Raw genomic sequence first — 23,179 nt, forward strand, 5'->3', positions numbered from 1 at the left:
CTTGAAGATGAATGATAATGATACAGCTTTCACAATGTGACTATGTGATTGTGAAAACCTTGTGTCTGATGCTCCTTTTATCTATGATATTGAAAGATGAGTAAAAAAATATGGAATAAAAATAAATAATGGGGGAACAAATGTTAAAATAAGTTGAGTAGATTGAAATGCTAGTGAACAATGAAAGGGAGTATAGGAAAAAAAGGGGGCATAGAAAAAAATAGGGGGAACATGGTTAAAATCTATTGAGTAGATGGAAATACTAGTGGTCAACGAGAAGGAAGGGTAAGGGGTATGGTATGTGTGAGTTTTTTCTTTTTTCATTTTATTTCTTTTTCTGGATTATGTAAACGTTCTAAAAAAATGATTACGGTGATGAATATACTATGTGATGATATTGTGAGCCATTGATTGTACACCATACATGGAATGTTTGTATGTTAACAATGTTCATGTTTATATGTTGTTTTGGTTTGATAATAGGAAATAAAAATTTAAAAAATCTTTAGGCTTGGTAATATTGTTCTTGGCAGATACATACTTAAGTATTAGGGCTAAATATGACGTTGTGGTTATTTTCAGTGTCAGTAATTTGTGTTGGGGGTATTCAGAGAGAGGAAGCAAATGTGGCAGGTGTTGAGGATTGGTGAATCATTATGGGCTTTCATTGTCTTCTTTCACTTTTTCTGTAGGTTTAAACTTTTTCAAAATAAAAAGTTTGGGGGTGGGGGTGGAAAGAGGGGATTTAAGCAAAAAAAAAGAAAAATGCATCCCCAGATACCTGATTCAGTGAGTCTGGGGTGGGTCCTGTGAATCTGTATTTTTCAATTTCTCCTGATTCTGTTGCACAAAGTTGGGTACCATTAGTCTAATTCAACTCCAGACTTCCCTCCACACCCATTTCTCAGAAAAAACCCTGGGGATCCAAGAGGGTGACCAGTTTAAGATCGCGCGCAGGATTAGTGGTAACATCAGACCTGGAATGCGGTCTATTATTTCGTCGTGAAAAATTTAGCGCATATCCCAGGTGTATATATTGGAACGAGGTGGAGTGGAGCAGAGGCTGGGTTGAGGAGGCGGGCAATGAGTAGGGTGGATGTGGGGAGAATAACTTATATTTGGAAGTCAAGTGTAAGATAGCCCTGCACAGCCGGCCCATAGCTTTAACAGAGCCCATGTCGAAGAAAGCTCTGAATTGGCCCACACTGGTGGCCACCGGCAAGTTCAAGGAAGCAAAGTCCCGCAGAGCCTGAGCGTCCTTGGCGTCTGGTTGTCACGGAGATGGACCATTCCATTTGTCCTCAAGGAGTGGTCTTGAATTTCTTCACTCTCCTAATCTGCAGCGCGGCGCCCCGAGGAAACTCTGAGGAGCCAATGGGGCTTTCGTAGCGCTTACAGAGAACTTGACCGTTCCTTGCATCCAGGCGGCTGCACGGGGTGCGCGCGCCGCCTCGTCGGAGGCCCCGGCCCTGAGGTCCGAGTGGAGCGGTCCGGGGCGTGTGGGGGGCACCTCCGAGCTCCGCGCTGGGCCCGATGCCGGGAAGCGCCACCCGGCCTGCCGACTCCCCAGCTGTCCCCAGAATGCCAGAGGCCACGACGTCCTTCCAGGACCTCAAGCGATGGAAGAAGAAGAAGCCGCCTGTGCGCCGCACGGTCAGTCAGATTTGTCCGCCCCCGCGGCGGCCCCTGACCGTGGTCGACATCCGGCCTGGCATGGAGAACGAGAGGCTGGGGGTCGTGCGGGATTCCATGCTTCAGAACCCGCTCATCGTCAAGGTGAGCAACCGGATCCCCACCACCCTTCCTCTCTCGCCCCTCGCTGGGCACCGACGCTGCCCGGGGCTTCATGCGCCCTAGACCTGGGCCGCTCAGCTTTGAGGAATCCAGCTCTGGTCCCGACAGGCCTGGACTCCTGGGCGGCCCCACTCTGAGCCTCGCTTTCCGCATCCTCAAAGTGGGATGATAGGCACCCATGAAAGGGGGAAGGGGTTGTGATTCGGTAAACTGAATAGGGTAACCCCTCACGCAGCGCCTGACCCCTGGTAAGCCCACCGTGTTGGCTACTGATTTTTCCCCTGGACTTGGCCAGTGACCCCACAGGGTGGTCGCACACGCCCCGTCCATGGCCTCTCAGGGTGCAGGCCATCTCTTCATTTTTCCTGGCACACCTGCAGCAAGTGCTTCTGTGTCTCTCCTGAAAACAATACTTCACAAGTTAATATCTGCCCAAACATGCTTTCATGTATCCAGAATCACAACTCTAAGAGGAAAAAAATGTGAATTACAGACCTGGGAGGCCCTGCCGGCACCAGGGAGCTATAGTTTCTAACTAGATCATCTCTCCCTTACATTGCATACTCTCTCTCTCTAGTTTTTCGATTACCACCCGGTGATCACCAAACACTCTGGTGGACTGTGCACACATGGCACAAATCAAGTATGGCACTGCCACACCATCCCAGGGACACAGTAAAAGTCAAGTTTTGGGTTGGCTAGGTTGTTAGGGAGCGAGTCACATAGCAAGTTTAACTTGTGCCACTGGAGGGCAGTATACTTTTAAGAATGCATGCAATTTCCTCAGATGCTGTGGAAGACGCAGGTGGTAACCACGGTTTCAGCAACAATTATTTACCAGAGTGCCAGGCATTGGTTAGCTCCAAGAGGGTTTTGTTGTTTGCTATTGTGTTTTGGGGTGGAGGGGGTGGGGACAGAGAGAACTATGGCTTTCTTAACGTTGTGCTGAATCAGCTGAGTTAGTCGCCTCCTATTGAAACATGGAGGCCCTCCTCTTACCTTCCTTCCAGAGCCTTCTATCTAATATACACTGTTTCTTAGGCCTCCCAAAGTGAAACAAGCTGAGAAGAGCCAGTCTCAACTATTTCTATTTCTACTATTCAACTATTAGCTGAGAAGAGCCAGTCTCAGCAGACAGCTGGAGCAGATGCGGTTCTCCATTGTAGGATCAGGGTTGGGAGTGGAGGGTCTGATTAAACCCACTGCTCATGATTAATATTCTGTACTCAAGCAGTTACTAGTGGGCCACCTCCTTCTTACTCAAATACCAAATGACGGGTGTGCCACAGAGTTACTTTCCGTAGCACATGAAGAGGCTGTGATGCTCACCCTGAACCATATGTAAACTCCTTCCTACCCCTTATCCCCTGTTCCTTTTGCTTTTCTTTTTCTTCTTTCCCCTGACTATCAAGAAGGCCAACGTTTGGCCTCTGGATGGCACTAGCTGAACATCTTCTAGGAAGAATTCAATTTCTGATTCCTGAATTTGAGCTTAGGGTTGGAAAATGTAGATGATGGACCCATGGCTGACAGGGGATACCCTTCTCCTAGGGAGGGCAGCCAGGGGGCAGCCTCTCCCTCTGCATGTCCGCTGGTTCTTGATAGCAGTTGAGAATGTCTGCCTTTTGCTATTTACCACCACTGTGAGACTGTCTAGCCTTGCTACCCAAACTTGACCTAAATAAAAGTTGGCTGAGGTTCAACAGCGGAAAGGAATCTTGACAGTCATATTTTCTAAACCCCTTTTTAAAACGAGGAAAGAGAAGATTTCTCTGGTGGACTTTTTTGCTCTAGGCTGTGGCAGAGCCTGGATGTAGAAGTTAAATTCACTGACTAGCGTTATTTTTACCACTCCAGCAGCCTCTTATGATTTAAAGACAATTTAAAGTATGAAAGAATGTTGAGGTTTTTGGCTTTAAAGGAAAGAAGAAAATTGAAAGTATTTCAGTTGCAAGTTGTGAAACGCCTTTTTTTCCCCCAAATACCTTTTTTTAATTCAACGTAACAACATACAAACACAAACATCCTTACCATATGATCATTCCATTCTTGATATATAATCAGTAACTCACAATATCATCACATAGTTGTATATTCATTATCATGATCATTTCTTAGAACATTTGCATCAATTCAGAAAAAGAAATAAAAAGAAAACAGAAAAAAATTCATACATACCATACCCCTTACCCCTCCCTTTCGTTGATCACTAGCATTTCAATCTACTAAATTTGTTTTAGCATGTGTTCTCCCTATTATTTATTTATTTTTAATCCATGTGTTTTACTTGTCGATAAGATAGATAAAAGGAGCATCAGACACAAGGTAGATAAAAGGAGCATCAGACACAAGGTTTTCACAATCACACACTCACATTGTGAAAGCTATATCATTATACAATCATCTTCAAGAAACATGGCTACTGGAACACAGCTCTACATTTTCAGGCAGTTCCCTCCAGCCTCTCCATGACACCTTAGCTAAACAGGTGATATATATATAATGCGTAAGGATAACCTCTCAACTCTGTCTGGAATCTCTCAGTCAGTGACACTTTATTTAGTCTCATTTTGTTCTTCCTCCTTTTGGTCGAGAAGATTTTCTCAATCCCTTGATGCTGAGTCCCAGCTCATTCTAGGATTTCTGTCCCATGTTGCCAGGAAGGTCCACACTCCTGGAAGTCATGTCCCACGTAGACAGGGGAAGGCAGTGAGTTTGCTTGTTGTGTTGGCTGAGAGAGAGAGGCCACATCGGAGCAACAAAAGAGGTTCTCTGGGGGGACTCTTAGGCCTAATTTTAGGTAAGCTTAGCTATCCTTTGTGGGATTAAGGTGAAATACCTTTTTAAAAAAATATTTTTTAGGTATTACTGAAATTTCTCTTGAGCCTTGATTTGCAGGTTTCCTTACCATGGCTGTTTGACCAGCACAATTTCAGACCCAGTATTACTGTGTGCTTCTTCATTCTGGGTGACAGAAGTCAAGGCTGCCCTCTGCCTTGGGTGTCTTTATGAGGATTATTGGAGCTGAAGTATATTTTGGTTTTGTCTGTGTAAATCTGAACCTGAAGGTGTGCATCTATATTGAAAGACTATAGCACCCTCAGAAATAGTCATTTGTTCCACAGTATTGGCGGGGGTGGGGGTAGGGGGTAGGGTTGTTGCCTGGATTATTTTCTCCAGTGAGTAGGATCAGCATTTTCCATTTAAAATTCAGAGACACTGACTGAACAAACCCAACACTGCTATTTCCCACCCATGGAATTTAACGGATGTATATACATCAGTTATTCAATAACGTGTCTGCAAGATGCCACAGTAACCAAGTGAAAAGTGAGAAACTCAGACAACCAAGCAGGTATTTTATCTGCAAATGCTCAACAAACATTTGCCTCATTTAAAACTAAACCAGCTGGTTATTTAATGAGACTGATCGAATCAACTTGTTTTATGTGGCCACAAAAAGCTGTGGACAGTTATAGTACTGCTTCCCCTTAGGAAGGGCTTCTGTGCTATTTTATAATGTTATGTGTAGTTAGTCAGTTTTCCTTCAAATGTGACTCTCTGGGAAGAAGAAAATTAGAGGGGAAAAAAAAAAAAAGCAGGCTTCTCCCTGTTGGATTCTCACCCTCCAGAATTCTGTGACTCAACATAGAATCTTGCTACAATAGCCTTCAAAACTCCTTCGTGGAATCTGTCACGGGTTCACCCTTCCTGCCATCAGGACTCAGCTGTTATCCTGTCAATACAATTATAGGGAGAGACTGCTTGGTTTGCTCCACTGACAGCCTTGACTCTTTTGTCGCCAAGGAGAGGCAGACAATGTACAGGGGTGGGATTTATTGAATTGGGTGCCCTTAGAAAGTGCAAATGATCATGGTGCCCGATTTTTTCATAATTTATTACTGACATTGTTTTCCTGTAGAGGTTATGTCACAAATAGGAAGTGCAAGCATTTGTAAAATAGAGTCATATTATCACAGCTTTAGGGGCTGGAAGGAAGGTTAACAGACAGGTAGTCCAACTCCTTCTTTTAAGACTGTTCAGGCTCCGAGAGGGGAAGAGACTCACTCAAGTTGCTACACTGACATGGTGGCAGAAGAAGAATGAGACTCCAGCTCAAGCTCTTCTGACAGCAGCACACGATCAGTTAGTTAATGACACTCTGGATTGGTTTCATCCTGTACAGTGCGCAGTCAAAAAATGTTCATAAATGACTCTGATTCTAATACTGTCTCACTCGCTATTTTTTACAAAGTGAGTTATACTAATTTCTCAAGATTTACTGAGAGCCGAGAATTATTTTTTGAATGTTTGCTAAGTGCCTAGCCCCATCCTAAGACCTCTTGGGAATACAGAAACACGTTTAGAACTCAGACCTTGCTCACAAGGTGTTATTTAGCTGGGGAGATAGGGTGTAGGTATATGTTGCATAGCACAGTACCTGCCATCCAGAAAGCTCTCAGCACTAAAATATGAGTTCTTTTTGTTAAATACATATACTCACACACCCGACAAGTAATAAGACAAATGGTATCATGAGTCACCTCTTCTAAGTGAATTGCGCTGTACAGAAGGGCTTAGATTTTTGGGGAGAGAGCCCTGGGTAGGACTCAGGAAAGGCTTTATGAAAGAAGAGAAGAGGAATTAGACCTTGAAGGGGCAAAGAGGCAGATTCAGATATGGGGTGAGGAGACTGGGTGAAAAAACCAGTCCTCTGGGACTGAATGCATCCACTGTACCCCAACTTGAGTTCTAGATTATAAGACTCAGCATTGCTGCTGGGATCATTAACAACATCATCATGAAGAAACATTTATTTAGCGCCAGTATGTTCAAACTGGATGCTCTACAAAATAAGGTAATCACATCATGCCCACTTAATAGCTTAACATCTATAATAAATATTGATGCTGCTCAACATAAAATGTAGGTAAAGACAAATTCTAAGAATGTGGGCAGATAAGCATATAGTTGTACAGCTATCCCAGTGTTGGTCAGTATTTTTATGTTTGAGTAAAATATGTAAATATTGCATTCAGCTTTATTGATTGAAGAGAATATACGTTTGATTGCTCAAATTGTTTTACCTTCAATTACTATATAATAGGATAAAATACTGGGAAGGGATTAAAAAGACATCCTTCAGTGAACAAGAGCTGAAGCAGTGAACTAATCTCCCAGGCCAGCGCAGAGGCCATATCAGAAAGCGGAGTAGCCTCCTCTCTCGGGCTTTACACCACCTCCCCAGTGGCAGCCACTCTGACAGAGGAGCCCGCCTTCCTCTTTGTCCCTTTGAGAAAAGGGTGCTTTGGCTTTGAAGTACTAATGAAGATACGACCTCAGAGTTTGGGATCCTCCGATTGAACTCGAGCAACCTTCTGATTACGTGGCTCTCAGAACCCTGTGCTGCGCTGTGGGAAGGCTTGTAGCTCCAAGAATTCTGAAGCCCACGTGAACAAGTCAGAGGCTGCTGCCAGCGCCTTCCAGAGCCTTCCAGAGCCTTCCAGGCGAAAGTGTTGTTCCATTGCATAATTTAGGCCTCTTTTTCCTTATTTGAAAGACAGAGTTTTCTTGATTTGAAACTGGCCCTGCAGACAAAATTTCAAAACCCCATTTTCTACTGTAGCAGTTTTCAAATTGTTCTGTAGGCTCCAGAAGCATTAGAGGTTTCATAAATGTCCGATTTGCACTGCTTTGTAAGAAAATGCATTTTTAACTATTTAAAGAGTCTACTAAAAAGTAAGCACAATTAAATGGACCCTGTACCGAATGCAAACACTGGAGACCACCACCGTTGGTTAGGCTTTCAGGTGAACTGGTTTGGGGTGTTCTGCCTGTGTGTGTTTGGACTGCTTGTGTGCCTCGGATGGGGAAGGTTATAACCAAGTATGGTCTTTCTGGGTTTTCAGGCCGCGGTGAATCCATTCATCTAGAACAGCGTGCCGAGTGCTCTGCCACGGGCCCTGGAAACTGGTCTCCGTAAACCTTTTCTTCATCTCCTAGGCTCTCAGTTCCTGCTTCTGGACACTCTGATTGATTGGGCAAAAGCAAGCAAAGGCACAACTAAGTTGTGGCAGTAGAGTGCTTTGGTTAGTTTTAGTGCATTGGACGCTTCTCACCTGACTTTTGTACTCATAACCAAATGCAAGCATTTGTTAGTCATTAGTAATAATTCAACTTTCAATGAAATTGTCCTTTGGCTGTTCTCTGGAAGTCCCGAATCAGTGTAAATGAGCATGTACACAGACTGTTTAGAGTGATTCCAGATTTCAGCTATTGTTGTCATTCAGCCAGCCACACACACACAAATATATAAATACTGGCTTCCCAATAAGTAGATTTTTTATCAACGAGATAAAACTGCAACTGCCTCACTGGAAAAAAAGCCCAGAAAAGTAGTTTAGACTGCAGGTGTTGGAGCCAGGCACACGTGAGCGTGAGTTCTGTCTCTGCTACTTAACATCTGTGTGGCCTGCAAGGTTATTTACACATTTAACTTCTGTTTCCTTACTGTAAACTGGGGGAAATGATAACATCTGGCCATGAGAAAGTTGTGAGGGTTCAACAAGGTGACAGAGGTAGTGCCGGGCTCCGGGGGGCACTCAATAACTTAGCACTTTTGTTGTTATCCATTATCTGGATTCCAAATGTTTATGTTCCTCATTGTTCCATCAACTGATTTTACCTTGCCATGTTATATATTTGCACTTACAAAATGAATTTATAATGAGGGACAAATCCACCTAAGTGCTTACTTTTTCTCCCCTTTGGTTCTCTTCTTGAAAAATGCTGTCACCCATCCATCTTGTGTTTCCTGCACCTGTGTACCCTAAGGCAGATGGGAGCACCTTGGTTAAGGGTGAAAGCAATCCAGTTTCTAGCCCCATCCCATGCAAGCTTGCTCTTGAGTGTTCTTGGGCAAATGGTTTGATTTCTGACTCTCAGTTTCCTTATCTGAGATAAGGTATTTAACGTCTACCTTTAGACCAATCTAACCAAAACACTATATTATATAAGACATTATGACATTCTGGAATTGGACTGGAGGTTCTAGTTTTGCCCCTGAAATTGGCAAAGTCGGAAGACATTTTTGGTTGTCACGACTGGGAAAGGTGTGTTACTGGTATTTAGTGGGTAGAAACTAGAGATGCTGCTAAACATCCTACAGTACAGGATAATCCCCCACAACAAAGAATTATCCAGCTCCGAATGTCAATAGTGCCGAGGTTGAGACCCTGAACTAGAAGACAAACGTGAGAAATTCATTATTGGTTCACCCATGGTTCAAAGATTACAGAAATGAGACAGTTTGGTTTTAATTGCCTCTTTATCTATTATTTGCTTCTGTTTCCCCTCCTCCCATACATTTTATAGTTGTTTCAAATTGATTTCCTTTCCCTTCGTGTCGTAGCTCGCATAAGTCTGCTAGCTTTTGTGTGAGGCCTGTCTATCTCTAGTCTCACCCACGTTGTGGTTAAAAAAAAAAAGCAGCGGCAGCAGCGGCGGCGTTTTTAGCAATCCATACAGTATGGCTCAATAATTCATTAGATAAATGAATTAGCATAGGGGCTGGTTTGTTGAGTAGTCTCTAACTGCCATGCGAGCTTTGTTTTCCTGGCCCACCAGCTTCCAAGGGTTTGGTTTTGTTTTGATTTTCCTCAGCAGGAACTAATGTAAGATTTAAAGTGGAAATGGTTTGGTACACCAGAAATAAATTCGAAGTAGGCCAGGGCCCCATCACAGATCTTATGCTGTCATTGTGGCACTAAATACAGCATTTCAGGGAAGTAAATAAATGTGCTTTATAAAGAAAGCAGCTGTATTTTCCACCCAATAATTTAAAGACATATCAGAGTTCAGCCAAGAAACTGATTAACAGGGGTCAGTGGGCAGAAAGGTCAACACGAGTAGCCCACAGAATGGAGAAGGGCCCACCAAAAGAGTTGTAGAAAACACAATAAGAGACCAAAAAGAGGGACATTTGATCTCTTATATGAACCAAACAATATATATTTGGGAGACCAATGAACTCAGATGCATACAAGGTAAATTTCTTTGTGTTGATCAATATCTTTTATGTTTGTCCAAAAGAATGAAAGTTCTTTGGTTTCAAAGTCTAGCATTAGTGAAATGCAATACCCCTATCCCAGAGGCTGGCCATTGGTAACCATTTAGATTAAGATCGAAGCTGTAGCTCTGTATCAGAGCAAAAGCCCCAATTAGCTGCAGCCTCCCACAAAGATGGGACTGTTAACGAAGACTTTAAGAGAGGTGATCTTTTAGCCATAACATTTTTGTTGAAAGAATTAGAAATTTTGCTGGCATTTTTTGTTAGTCAGTTTTACTCGACAATAATAAATTTGGCCATGATGCCAGATCAAAATACCATCATATTCCTATTATGTACAATTGCATTCATGTTTTTTTGTCTCCCAGATTTTTAAGAACAGACAAGTTGGCATTTTTGGTATGTGTTAATGGATCTATCAATCAATGAGCAAGTATTTATCAAATACCTGCAATGTGCAAGGTACTGGTGGAAACACAAAAGGTTTAAGAATTTATTTCCAAGGTGTTTAAGGCCTGGCTGGGGGCAAACCAGACTGCATACATTAAAATCAATAATTATTATTAAAGGCATAATGAGAACTGATGAGCCACAAGGAGTGCTATCTTTAGGAGTTAAGGCAGGAATGGTGTTAGAGTGTTGAGGGCAGCTTAGGGAGCTTGTGAAGTTGGGCTGGGGTTGTAGGATGGGTTGAATTCTACACAGTGGACAGGAGAGGGAGAGCATCTGTATCAGCATTGGCCTGAGAAAAGCAGGTTGTCTGAAATGTGCAAGGTGTTCTCAGAAAGAAGAGACAGAACAATAACTCTGATTCTGTGAGCATGCCAAGGAGAGTAGAGCAGGTGAGGCATTCATTCACTCATTGCTTTAATTAACAGATATTTATTTAGTACCTAATGTGCAGCAGGCACAGCACTAGGCACCAAGCATATAGGGGTAAACCAACCTGGATCTAGGCTTTTCCCTTAAAGAGCTTTTAATTTAGTAGACAGGAACAGGCATGAATAAAATAAACAGCAAAGTGGTATAGATGTGGTGATAGCTCTCTGGATGGGATCTGTGCATGCAGGGCACCTCTGCCTGGTGGAGGGGAAGCAAGGAACATTCTCAAAGACTAGATGGCTTGAGCTGAACCTTTTTTTTAATGTCAATTTTTTTGTGGTAATATATGTTTATGTATGTCATTTTAAACATTTTTAAGTGTACAATTCAGTGGCATTAATTACATTTATAATATTTTGCTACCATAACCACCACTGAGTTGAATTTTGATATAAAGATTATTTAGTGTGTGTAGGGAGCTGGGAATTGGGGGCAGAGGTGGATCCTCTTTGTGTGGCCTGAAGCTTATCTAATTTTGGGATCCTTCCTTAAGAAACAGAATACAAAATGATGAATACAAAACTAGGTCCAAGGCACTGAAATGGGCCTGAGGAAATGAGGGACCCTGAAGATGAAGCTTCATTAGTTTTATCGTAGATCAGCTTTTGACTGGGGGAGAAAAAACTTTCGAGGAAAAGGGATAATGTGTTGAGTGGGAGGAAGAAAGAAAAAAATGCACTGAATCTCCAGACTTAAGAGTCCTTGGTTCTTCTCCAGGCTATATGACATTCATTTGTTCATCCACCCATCCATTCATTCGTTCATCCACCTATTCATTCATTCATCCAATAAGCATTGCATATTTCCCTTGGGTCAAGCATAACTAGGCATAAGGACCACATTGGGGAGCTCACGGTATAAATATGGCACACACTCCTTGGCCCTAAAACTTTGGGCAAGTCCCTAGATGTCTCTAAGCCTTGATTCCCACACACCTGAAAGGTTTCTCCCCTGACAACCACCCTGAGCCCACCCTTCATATGCCCATTCGATCATTTGTAAAATTGGGCTTTGTGCCAGGCACTGGGCTGAGCCTTGGGGGTACCTTGATGGACAAGACAGCCTTAGTTCCCTGACTGCAGGCAACTTATAAGGCCTGCTGAAGACAGACAATAAACAAATTGTTCGTTATGTAGAGATCAGTACTGCAAAGGAGTCCAGGGTGCTAGGAAGCCTTGCAACGAGGAGGGTAGGGGAGTTCTTCCCTGCGGATATAACAGTCAAGTCCAGTCTTATGAAATGAATTGATTCAGTCACTTAAGAAATTCAAGAGGTACGGTGTGTGTGTATTAGTGTTTGAGTGGGATGCAGGAGGAGACTGTTCCAGGCAAAATAAAAGGTTCAGTGAGAAGACCTGAGGCTTTGGAGAAAGAGGGCAGAGTCACTGGAGTGAAGCATCAGGGAAGTGAGGTGTCACAAGATGAGGTTGGACAGGGAGTCAGAGGCCATATGCGAGGGGGCCTCTAATCAGCTGAGAGACCCACAGAGGCCGCAGCAAGTAGAATAAACCAGACAGAGAATAGAGAGATGAGAAACAGGTCCAGAAATCAATGTATCTACATAGTGACCATGCCTCCCTGTGTTGATGACAATAACGGACCAACAAAGGGATGTCCCAACTTTAGGATTTTGCCGATTACCTAGAGAAAAATGCCAAGCATCCTCCTTCCCTGGAATAGATGTGTTAATTGCATCCTGTTCCTATAATAGGCTGGATGTTTGGCACACCAGTTGATGGGATGTGTGCCGTGATGGTTTAGGGTTAGCGACTGCAATTTGTTTACTTTTTACAAGTTAAATAAGCACTGGATCTGTCATATTCTGTATTTTCTCCAAGTCGTTTGAGGGAACCTGCTGGAGCAATTCTGAGGGGTCCCTTAGGGCTGAGTGCTGGGCTTTGCTGCTGCCTCCAAAATCTTATAAACTGTCACTGAAGATTTTGCTCTCTCTGTAGGCACCCAGTGGGCATAAATTCGGAGATTTAAGCAAGTCTTTTAAAAACTCCCTTTCTAAAAGCAAAGTGCCTCTCTGGCTTTTCTGAAATCTCTGTCTTAGTCAAGGCTTGCTTCTCAAAATGGATCCTCCTAGGATAACCTCAAAGGATGCTTACTACTTGACTTCTTCAATAGCAGGAGTGTTAGGAGGAGGCTAAGGTCTGGAGTCTGGGTTTCTAGGAAGCTCCTGACAGTAGACCCATCTGATGAGTTGACACCACCACTGTGCCAACTGATAGGCACTGCCCTTTGCAGAGTTGGGCCGACTGTGTGCCAGACTCCTTTCCTATTAAAATTGTTGATTGAAGCCCGTTAGCTGTTTATAAGCTCCAAATTACATTTTTGCACTCTTAGGGGCTGCCGCCCATTAAAAACCACACTGGTGCCTAGTTAGTAACAAGAAAAGACTCCTAAAACTGCAATTTCAGGGGGGAAAATCACAAGCAAGAAACCCAGATTGTACCTTCATGTCCCCAAAGGCATCACGCTTCTTTGTTCTGCTAAGTCCTTCTTATACATCATCTCATTTTAATCTTTGCAAAGCCCCTGTGAAACAGAATTACTCATTCCCATTTTACAGATGGGGAAGCTGAGGCTTATAGAGGCTACAAAAATTGCCTACAGTCAGTCATTCAGCTAATGCACCAAGGAGCCATGCTTGAGCTAGATCTGTGACTCCAAAGACTGAGCTTATTACTGTGCAAATCAAAAGAACTTAGTGACATCAATGGCTATCACTTATTGATTATCTACCAAATGAAAGACCTTTTACAGACATTCTCTCAACTGTGCAAGGTTGGTGTTTCGAGCTCAGAAAGATTTATTAACATGCCCAAGGTCATACAGAGGTTACATGGCAGAATTGGTATATGTACCCTGGCCTGCTTGAGTCCACAGTTCCTCCTGCTCTTTATAGGTCATGCCATGCTGCCTGATATCCTGGGAGATTCCATTGTTCTGTTGGAGAATAGTCCAGTCTGTCTGTCTATCTATCTGTCTACCTACCTATCTACATCTATGTAAAGTGTGAACTTTGCCTAGAGATGTGCTTCCTGTTCTTAAGGAGTTTGTGGTTTAACTGGCAGATACAGCCACCACACACACACACACACACACACACACACACACACACACACATACCTAGAAGTTGACTGCCCAGATCTGAAAAGAATGGGATCAGGGGAGTGGCCCAGATGTAAGTGATTGCTAAAAAAGAGTTTGGAGGGCCCTGTGGTCTGGGGTGACCCAGAAAGGCCTGGGTGGAGTTGTTAGAAGGACAGGCAGGATTCAGATAGGTGGAGAGGAATGGGAAGATCATTTTGGGTGTAGAAAATTACCAGATGAGGTGAGAAATTGGATGCCAAGAGTTTGGGTAAGGTTGGAGGGTATGGTATGTCAGCTGAGAATATAATATGAAATAGGAAGCTGTGGGAGTTTATCCAGGAAAGGGTTGTTGGAATCGGGTTAGGAGGTTTAAAGGATGTGCACCTTTGGTGTCACCACTTAAAAGTGTAAGTAGAGTCATGACGTAAATTAAAAAATTGAACTTGGATACTTGTTTCCCACGAAAGCCTGAATTTTAGGTTATTTGAAATGTATACAACTGCTGGCAAGGGAGTCAGGAGGGCTGGGGCAAAACCCCGGTCAGGGCAGACTGGAATGACCTCCCCCTTTCAAAGGGAATCTGTTTCTTCCTCATCTCACACCCATTGCCCCACACCCTCCCATCCCCACCTCCCTAATCAGTGTGAGCAAATTGTTACCAGATTAGCGCCAACATTGAAAAGCACAGTCTTGCTCACCCTCCCAGTTAGTTAGCATTTAGATAGACTGGGACAGGGGCCTGCACAATAGGCTTCAAAGTCGGTCTCAGGGCAGCGGGAGGGATTAATTTCTTTAACCAACAGGCCTGATCTGGCCTAACTCATTACCCTGCCTTGTCAGTGTGGATGTTAGATTTGATTGAAGATTATACCATTTAGGCCTTTCTCTTGTTTTCTACTGAAATCAGAGCTATTGAATTGCACATTCTTGTGTAGCGTCCGTCAATACTCAGCGGCCTGAGGTTCTAATTCTGCTTCATTTAAACTTCATCAACTTTTCCAATCAAGTGGAAGGATCCGAAATAGGCTCTGTGAGCAGACAGGCCTGATTCCTTTTGTCAGATAATTTATTCTGTTTTCTCCTTTCCCCCCTTGCTCTCTTTTCTCTCTCCAGCATTGCTCCTCTCTCCCCTCTCCCAGTGCTTTTTCCCCTCTTCTTTTCCTGATGCTGAAAATGAGATTACAGTATTTAAATGACTATGATAATCAATCTAGGGACTTGGAGCTGAGATTGAGGTTAATTTTTCTTAGCAGAACAAAGAAGCGTGATGCCTTTGGGGACATGAAGGTACAATCTGGGTTTCTTGCTTGTGATTTTCCCCCCTGAAATTGCAGTTTTAGGAGTCTTTTCTTGTTACTAACTAGGCACCAGTGTGGTTTTTAATGGGCGGCAGCCCCTAAGAGTGCAAAAATGTAATTTGGAGCTTATAAACAGCTAACGGGCTTCAATCAACAATTTTAATAGGAAAAAAAAGTCACTTACATGATGTGGGTACAGATCTAATGAAAAGGTGATCATTTACCTTATTTATTTTTAAACACACTTGGAATAATTTTCCACCATGTTAGAACTAGTAATTACAGCCACAAGGTGCACCAGTAAACTTTTGAATGAAGAGACTTGTCACTCAGGCGGTCTTCTCCTTGGCAGCTTTTGCTGCTATGAAAGTTGAGATTTTGTCATGTTTTGGCTAATTGGAAACAGGGTCATTATACCATTGAAAATCTACATGAAAGTGACTTGTTCAACTGTTACTTGAAGCATTCACGAGTGCTGGCCAGTCATTCTGTTGGTACCTGTGCCATTCCAACCCTCTCCCGCCCCGTACCCCGCAGCTTCTAAAACAGAGAGAATAAAAATATGTATATTTCTTTGTCTCCCTTTGCTATCTTGTCAGAGCTGTTTTACATGCTGCCACCCAATGTTATCTTTTATTTGTGTCAGGAGAAAGGATTTGACAAGTTCAGTATACAATGTTCATTTGGGAAGGCAAATTTTTCATACCAATTTTGAGTAGGAAATGAAACTATCTTTCAACAGAATGAGCAACATCATTTTTGGACAGACTTATTATGAGAGAGAGGATTGCAGAACTTTATTTCCTCACATGATCCTGAAAAGTGCAATACATTTTTAAAAAGTAGGAATTGGTTTCCATAAGCAACCCTAGTTTGGGGAAATAAGAAAGAACCATAATGTCTTCAAATGATAATGCCTAATATTATTCCCCTCCCTACTGCCGCAAGTTACTAAAAGGTTGGAATAAATTGTTCCTCTTCTATATTATAATGATTTTGTTTCAGATCCTTTAAACTGTAGGTGAGTCTCTGACAGTCTTCTGCATTTGCAAAGCGAAATATTTAATAACCACCATCTTCTGAAGAGGCAACCCTATTTCTGCGCCCCCGCCCCCACCTTCATATCCACTCTCCATCACTGTTTACCTAAAAAAGAAGACCATCTCACCCTCTGTGCCACCAAATTCATTTGGGGCAGTGGTTTATAGTGACATTTTTCTTTCTTAAAGCAAATATTGACTCACCATAGGGAAATTAAAACTCCATTAGACGTCGCTACATTGTAGAGCAGGCTGCATTACAGCAGTCAGGCTACTATTAATTGGTTTCTTCCTCAGGAATAATTCAGGGAGGGCAGAGGGAAAGGGGAAAAAGAAGATTGATCTAAACCATAATTTCTTAAAATGACACAACCTAAATCAGCAAAGGTGATCATTACGAGGTTATTAATCTAAATATAAAGAAGATGCCGCCTAATAATGTAATGAATTTATCAATATAAAAAGCCTGCAGTCATGTTACTTCCAGGCTGGGCAGAAAAAAATTGTAAAACACAGGTGGGGCAGACTCAACCAGATTTGGGCAACTTAGAACTGGCTTTTCTAGAGCACAAGGAATCCTGATTCTTCTACCAGGATGCAAGAAAGTTTTCTTTCCTGAGAAAAGGTAGCCTTCCAGTGTATTTATTACTCCTTTCCCAACACAAGTGCCCAACACAAATGCCCTGTTTTTCTGCTGCTTTCCCTCCCTTTGATCTGCCACCTCTTTCTGTGATGCACGGTCCAGTCTGAATCCCACCTGCTCTATCAAGACTTCTCTGTTTATCCTGCAGTCTAGTGACTTTGCCCTCCATTGAGCACCCCATAGCCCATATTTGCTGAGCATTAGATCCTTTATGGCTGCAAGGGAGAGACATGCTCAGATGACCCTGGCAATGTGGTTCTCCCCAAACACACCTGGGGAAGTGCAGCCATATAGGGCATTCTATAGCCATCCATAATTCTCAGTCGTGAGATTGGGATGTTCAATGAATGGATTTCAGGGCACTTCCTCTGTGCACATTTGCATTTCCCAGGAAAGAGAGTTGTGATTGTGTCGGTCTGTCACCATCTAATATAAATTGGTTGGTTTGTCCCCCCCCCCCCCCCCCCCCACCGCACGTACTGGGCAGGGTTTCATATTATCTCAAAGCAATGGCCTCCTTCATGTCCTATTTACATGAAAATGTTTTGGGCTTGAGTCCTGGCCATTTGTCCTTGAGTTGTAGTAATTGTGAGAGTGGCATCCTTCATGTTAAACTTGAGACCACTATCTTAAGTAAGGCTGTGAACATGGCAGGCATTTAGAGCTCTGTGGTCTCTTCTCCAGTATGGAGTGGACCACTTGTAGGATAAGTAATCACATGTAGCTTTGTGTCATCTATGATACTTTTGCCTTGTTATTGGTATTTAACCCTTAAGACTAAATAACTTGGGTCACTAAGCATACTATAAGATACTTTTGGAGTGCAGAATCTACAACATACTTCTTTTTACCTCCCAGAGAACTATTTATTTATTTACTCATTTATCCATCATCCGTCCATCCACACATCCATCTATTCATCCACCCATCCATCCATTCATCCATCTATCCATTCTTTTTTTCTTAATATTTTTATTGTGAAATATAAACATATATATGTTAAATATAACATATATAAACATTTTTGTATATTTAATTGTATATATTTATTTATACACTTAACAATACATTTAGCAAGTAGTTTTAGAACAAATTTCAAAGTATAGTATGGTTTACAGTTCCACCATTTCAGGTGTCTATCCATTCTTTTATTTAACAAATGCATCACTGAATTTCCATTCTACATGCCAAGCACTGGGCTAGGCGTGAGGGAAACATTGGTGACCAATGTCATTGCCACTGTGAATCTTACAGTTTAGAAAGGCAGATGGCCATTAATCAATGAATTGCAAATCAATGTAAAACTACAACTATGATGAGAATGAAGGAGAAGTGCTTCTAATTGGAGGGTTTGACTTAATTGGGGTGTCAGGGAAGACTTCTTAGAGGAAGTGAAAATTGAGCTGAAATTTGAATTAACCAGGGATGATGTGTTGGTTTGTTGCTGTATGTACCCCCGAAAAACATGTTCTTAAACGTTCTTGTAGGTGTGAACCCATTGTAAGTAGAACTTGCGGATGAGGTTACTTCAATTAAGGTGTGGCCCACCTCAATCAGTCTGGGTCTTAATTGTATCACTGGAATTCTTTATAAGTAGAATTCAGACATGGTGAAAGCCACAGAGGGAACAGCCAGAAGTTGGACATCAACAGAACCTGGAAGAGACGGGAGAGAACAGGAGATGCTGCCATGTACTTTGCCATGTAGCAAGTTAAGGACCAAGGATCACCAGTAGCCAGTCCCAGAATGCTGCAGTCTTTGGGGAGAAATCATTGCCTCAATGCTTCGATTCCTTGATTTGGATTTTTTCCTAACCTCAAATCTGTGAGCCAATGAATTCCCATTATTTAAGCCAGCTCATTGCATGGTATTTGCATGAGAGCCAAGGAAACTAAAACAGATAGGGTGTGTAGAGAGGAAAGAGAAGTACATTAAAGAGCCTTATAAGAAAATGTGCTGAGTGCCCTGTGGTGGGAAAGAATATGGAAGAAGGCCAGAGTGGCTGGAGCATGGTGATGGGAGGGAAGAGTATGAAATGAGGGCAGAGAACTGGGTCATGTAGAGTCTTATTGGAGGCCAGTTAAAGAATTTGACCTTGTAGACCAAGATTAATGGGGAGCCAGTGAAGGCCTTTAAGTAAGGGTGGGGACTGGATGTAGAGGTACACATGGTTAAATTAAATTGACTTTTTTGGAAAGGTCTCTCTAGCCACAGAATGGAGAGTGGGGAGCACCAGAGCAGTCATGGGGAGATCCATTAGGGGCTTAGAAAGTAACCCCAATGAGAAACAATCCTTGAACTGGGATGGAAGAGATGGAGACAAATGACAAATTGGAGAGACATTTAGGAGGTAGTTTTGGTAGGACTTGGTGATATATTGTATGGGGGAATGAATGGGAAGGAGATGTGGAGTGTTTGGGGTAAAAGTCATGGGTTTGCTTCTTGTTATTTCTTATGGATAAATGCCTGCCTTTTGGTAAGTATCAGGTAATTGATCTGTCTGGGTTTTTCTTCCCTCATGTCCCTACCTACAGCTTCTCATGTGTCTGTACCTGCATGCTCTCTTACCCTTCTATACATTTGCTCCTTCTGTTCTACACTGTATACCTGGCTGATTCCTGATTCTTTAATATTTAGTTCAAATAGTTTCTCTTCTTTAACATGCTTTCTTATGTCCCAGAACTTTCTGTTTGCCTCTATCAGAGCATTTTACACACTGTTGAAAATTTCTCCTTCAGTGTCTTTCTACCATCAGTGCTCTAGAGTGGCTGTAGAGCAAAGATTATGTCTTTTTCATTTCTTTATTTCAAGTCCTTAGGTACTGTTGGTACATAATAGACACTCCACAATATTTCTTTTTTTCTTCTTCTTCTTTTTTTTTTAGTTGCATGGGCAGGCACCAGGAATTGAACCCGGGTCTCCGGCATGGCAGGCGAGAACACTGCCTGCTGAGCTACCATGGCCCACCCTACAATATTTCTTGAATGAATGAAAGGATATATTGGTGGTTTAAATGTTTCTTCAATGATGGTCTGTGGGAAGTATTGCAGTAAACAAGGGCTACATGTACTGGTGGTTCCTTTTTAGTCTTGAGATTCCTATAGTGTGAGAGAGAACCTGGTATCTTTAAGGCCCTCATCATCTAGGGGATAGAATCTAAACTCTTATTCAATACAGTTCTTCATGAGCTGACCCTTGCCCACATCAGAATTATTCTCCACCTTTATGTTTTGCATTATGTTATAATATACAACCATATGTTGTTTTCCTTATATGCCATATTTCTCATGCCTCTATGCCTTTGCACAAACTGATCCCTCTGCCTGGGAACCCTTCCTTGCTCTCGTCTCTCATTGGGCTGGAAAATACATTCTCACTCTGAAAGTCTCAGTTCAAATACTAGTTCAAATACTACCTCTTCTGTACCACCTGACTCCTTCTACCAGTCTTGGGCATTTTTCCTGTGTTCTTTGTGTGTAATTTCACAGTGACAATCACATTAATGTATAGGAATCTTTTGCATGCTTTTCTATGTCCCTTGGGGATAGGGATTATTTCTTTTCATCTTCATACTCCAAGAATCTCATACAGTGCCTGATACATAATAGGTGTTTGATAAATGGTTTTTAGTTGAATGAGTAAATGAATGAATGAGTGAATGACTGGCTGTATGACTTTGAAGTCATTTCAGATTTGATTCTTTGACCACAAAAGTGTATTTCTTGGGCGGGCCGCGGTGGCTCAGCGGGCAAGAGTGCTTGCCTGCCATGCCGGAGGACCCCGGTTCGATTCCCGGCCCCAGCCCATGTAAAAAACAAACAAACAAACAAACAAAAAAAAATAATAAAATAAAGCATGCCATTTAAAATTAAAAAAAAAAAAAAGTGTATTTCTTTTTCAAAAGTGTATTTTTAAAGTTGATGCGATATCTTCTTTGATGCTTCTTAGGATATGAATTACATTTTTTAAAGCCTTCTTCTGTTGTCTTATTAATTCTGTTTCCACAAGTGTAAAGTTTTTCCTTCATTTTCTCTCTTTCCTGGTATGGATTTTTTCTCATATGTTTGGCTATTCTTGGTTGTACATTTTCTTTATATTTGCTATTCCTAAATATTTGTCTGTGGATGTTTTGAGTCTATACTGTAGCCTACCTATAGAGGTTGTTGGGGAGGGGGATAGACAGGGAAGTGTGCTGGGCTAGCAATTTTTTTTCTAGGGAGGGCTATTTCTAGGAATAAGATGGTTCTTCTCTGTCTCTCCTTTCTATACTTGTTGCTTTAGAGTGAATGTAAATCCACTCTTGCTCACTGCCTAGTAAAACTTTGGAGGAAGAGAGGCTCCCAGATATTCACTATCCATTGCTCCAGAGCCCCTCCTCTTTCCTATATGGATTGACCTGAACTTGACATTCTTCTAAATAGTCACTGGCTCCACAGCAATAATCTCCTACATTTATTCCTGGGGGAGGTTTCCTCTGTTTTTGCTTTTCTGTGTGTTTGATCCGGTCTGATTTCTATCATTCAGAAATTCAAGAAATTTCGGATTCTTGAATGGTGCTCTTTCTTATTTTCCAATGTTATTTTGAATTTTTCCTTTTGAAAAGTATTTTATCTGTCATTTGGTAGAGTTTTGGGGGTAGGAAAGTAGGCCTATGAGCTCAGTCCACCATTTTGATCCAAAGTCCTCATTTTTATTTCCTAAAGCTTTGCATACATTACATCTCATGATAAAGTAGTAAAGCACACTCCAACTCCAAGTCATAGCCTAAAGACAGTTATTTTTATCTTTTTAAAAAGTTTCAAAAACTAGCCTTAGTAGCATCTACCCATAAATTGAATACAGCAGAGTATTTCTATTTTGCCTAATGGCCAGAGCCTCCCTACAAACTACAGACCTACTTATTTATTATGAGCTGAATAAAACCCCTTCAATTCTAATCTCTTCTACCTGACTGCTAAGATTCTGGAAATTCTCAACAGAAGCCCTACTTTTATTTAAGTGAGATACCTAGGGTTTCTGTGAATATGTTAGAGGGAGGAAGCAGCAATCAAGTCATTTTAAGACTCAGTAATGGAACTTTGGTTTCCTTTTTGGTCATGAACAAGTAAGCTCCTATCAGAGAAACACTCCTACAAATACCACTTATAAACTCTGGGTGAGATACAATAAACAGCTACCAGAAGGCATAGAGAGTGAACAAAAGCATGCAGATACATGAGAGTTGTCAATATGAAGAATAAGAGAATTGCTTGGGTGGTTTTCCCATTTTAAAAATGATTTTTAGCCTGAGGCTAGGCTTTACAAGGGGGCTAGAATTTGGATAGAAATCTACACTTTCACTGGCTTGAAGAACTCCAGAAGACAGAGTTTGGTGTGATAATAGTACATGAAAATGAAGGGAATCCAGGAAAGGAAAGAGCAAGAGAAGGGAAGCCCAAGTTCTGTTTATAAACTCTGCTTGTGTCTCTGTCTGAATCTTGAACCATGCATAAGTGGGGGCAGACTCAGCTAAGGCTAAAATAATTGAGTTTAGATTTGATCTACTGCCCTTTCCATTCAGCCAAGTTAATTGCTTCCAAAAAGAGAATTCTCTTAGGAGGAATATAACAGAATACAGAGTCTCTACAATGTGTTAGTTACAATGTCTGGGTTATGCTTCAAATTTACTTCACACATGAATAGGAAAACATGACCCATTTTCAAGTGAAAAGACATTCAGCTGAGGCCAATCCCCTAGATGACCCAGCAGAATCTAGATGACATGAGTCAGTGTATTGATGATGTAACAACAGAAATTATCCAATTAAAGAACAGAGTGAAAAAAATTGGAAAAAAATGATCATATCTTCAGGAACCTGAGACAAAATAAAAAAGTCTAACTTGCACGTAATTGGAGAAATAGTAGCCAGAAACTTTCTAAATTTTCTCAGTGACATACACTTACAGATTTAAAAAGTTTGGTGCCCAAACAGGAATAAAAAAACAACATCAAAAAACAAAGCCACACCTGTGCATATCACAGTCAAATTGCTAAATACCAAAGATAAAGAGAAAATCTTGAAAGGTGACAAAGGAAAAACAATACATTGGATACAAGAGAGCAACAATTGGAATGATCACTGACTTCTCATCAGAAAAAAATAAGTCCAGTAATGGAGACCTTAGCATGGAATTCATTTATTAGAACATATAGTTCTTTTAAAGAACATAAGGAGGAAAACAAAATATAAGTGGTCTGGATTTGGAGTAGGGTAGGAAGGAGGATGACATATGGAAGAAAAGTGTGGTTAATGGGACACATCAGGGTTAGAGTCCTAAGAAACTAGTGAATAGAGTCTGAAGGCTTTAGATAAAAA

General features: G+C 41.8%; 1 protein-coding gene across 2 annotated transcripts in view; it reads left to right on the plus strand.

The window, feature by feature from the left end:
- Window positions 1–1,445: 1,445 nt before the first annotated feature.
- The window catches only part of CFAP77 (cilia and flagella associated protein 77), a 148,373-nt gene continuing 126,639 nt past the window's right edge, over window positions 1,446–23,179 (plus strand). For both annotated transcript variants that reach the window (XR_013170083.1, XM_077147340.1), the window contains exon 1: window positions 1,446–1,776. Coding sequence is in view for 1 of the 2 variants with exons in the window: in XM_077147340.1 (XP_077003455.1) it covers window positions 1,534–1,776 (243 nt within the window). In the remaining variant the exon portion in view is untranslated. The remainder of the gene's footprint in view (window positions 1,777–23,179) is intronic.

Source organism: Tamandua tetradactyla, chromosome 2 (assembly GCF_023851605.1).
Source record: "Tamandua tetradactyla isolate mTamTet1 chromosome 2, mTamTet1.pri, whole genome shotgun sequence".
NCBI classification, from domain to species: Eukaryota; Metazoa; Chordata; class Mammalia; order Pilosa; family Myrmecophagidae; genus Tamandua; species Tamandua tetradactyla.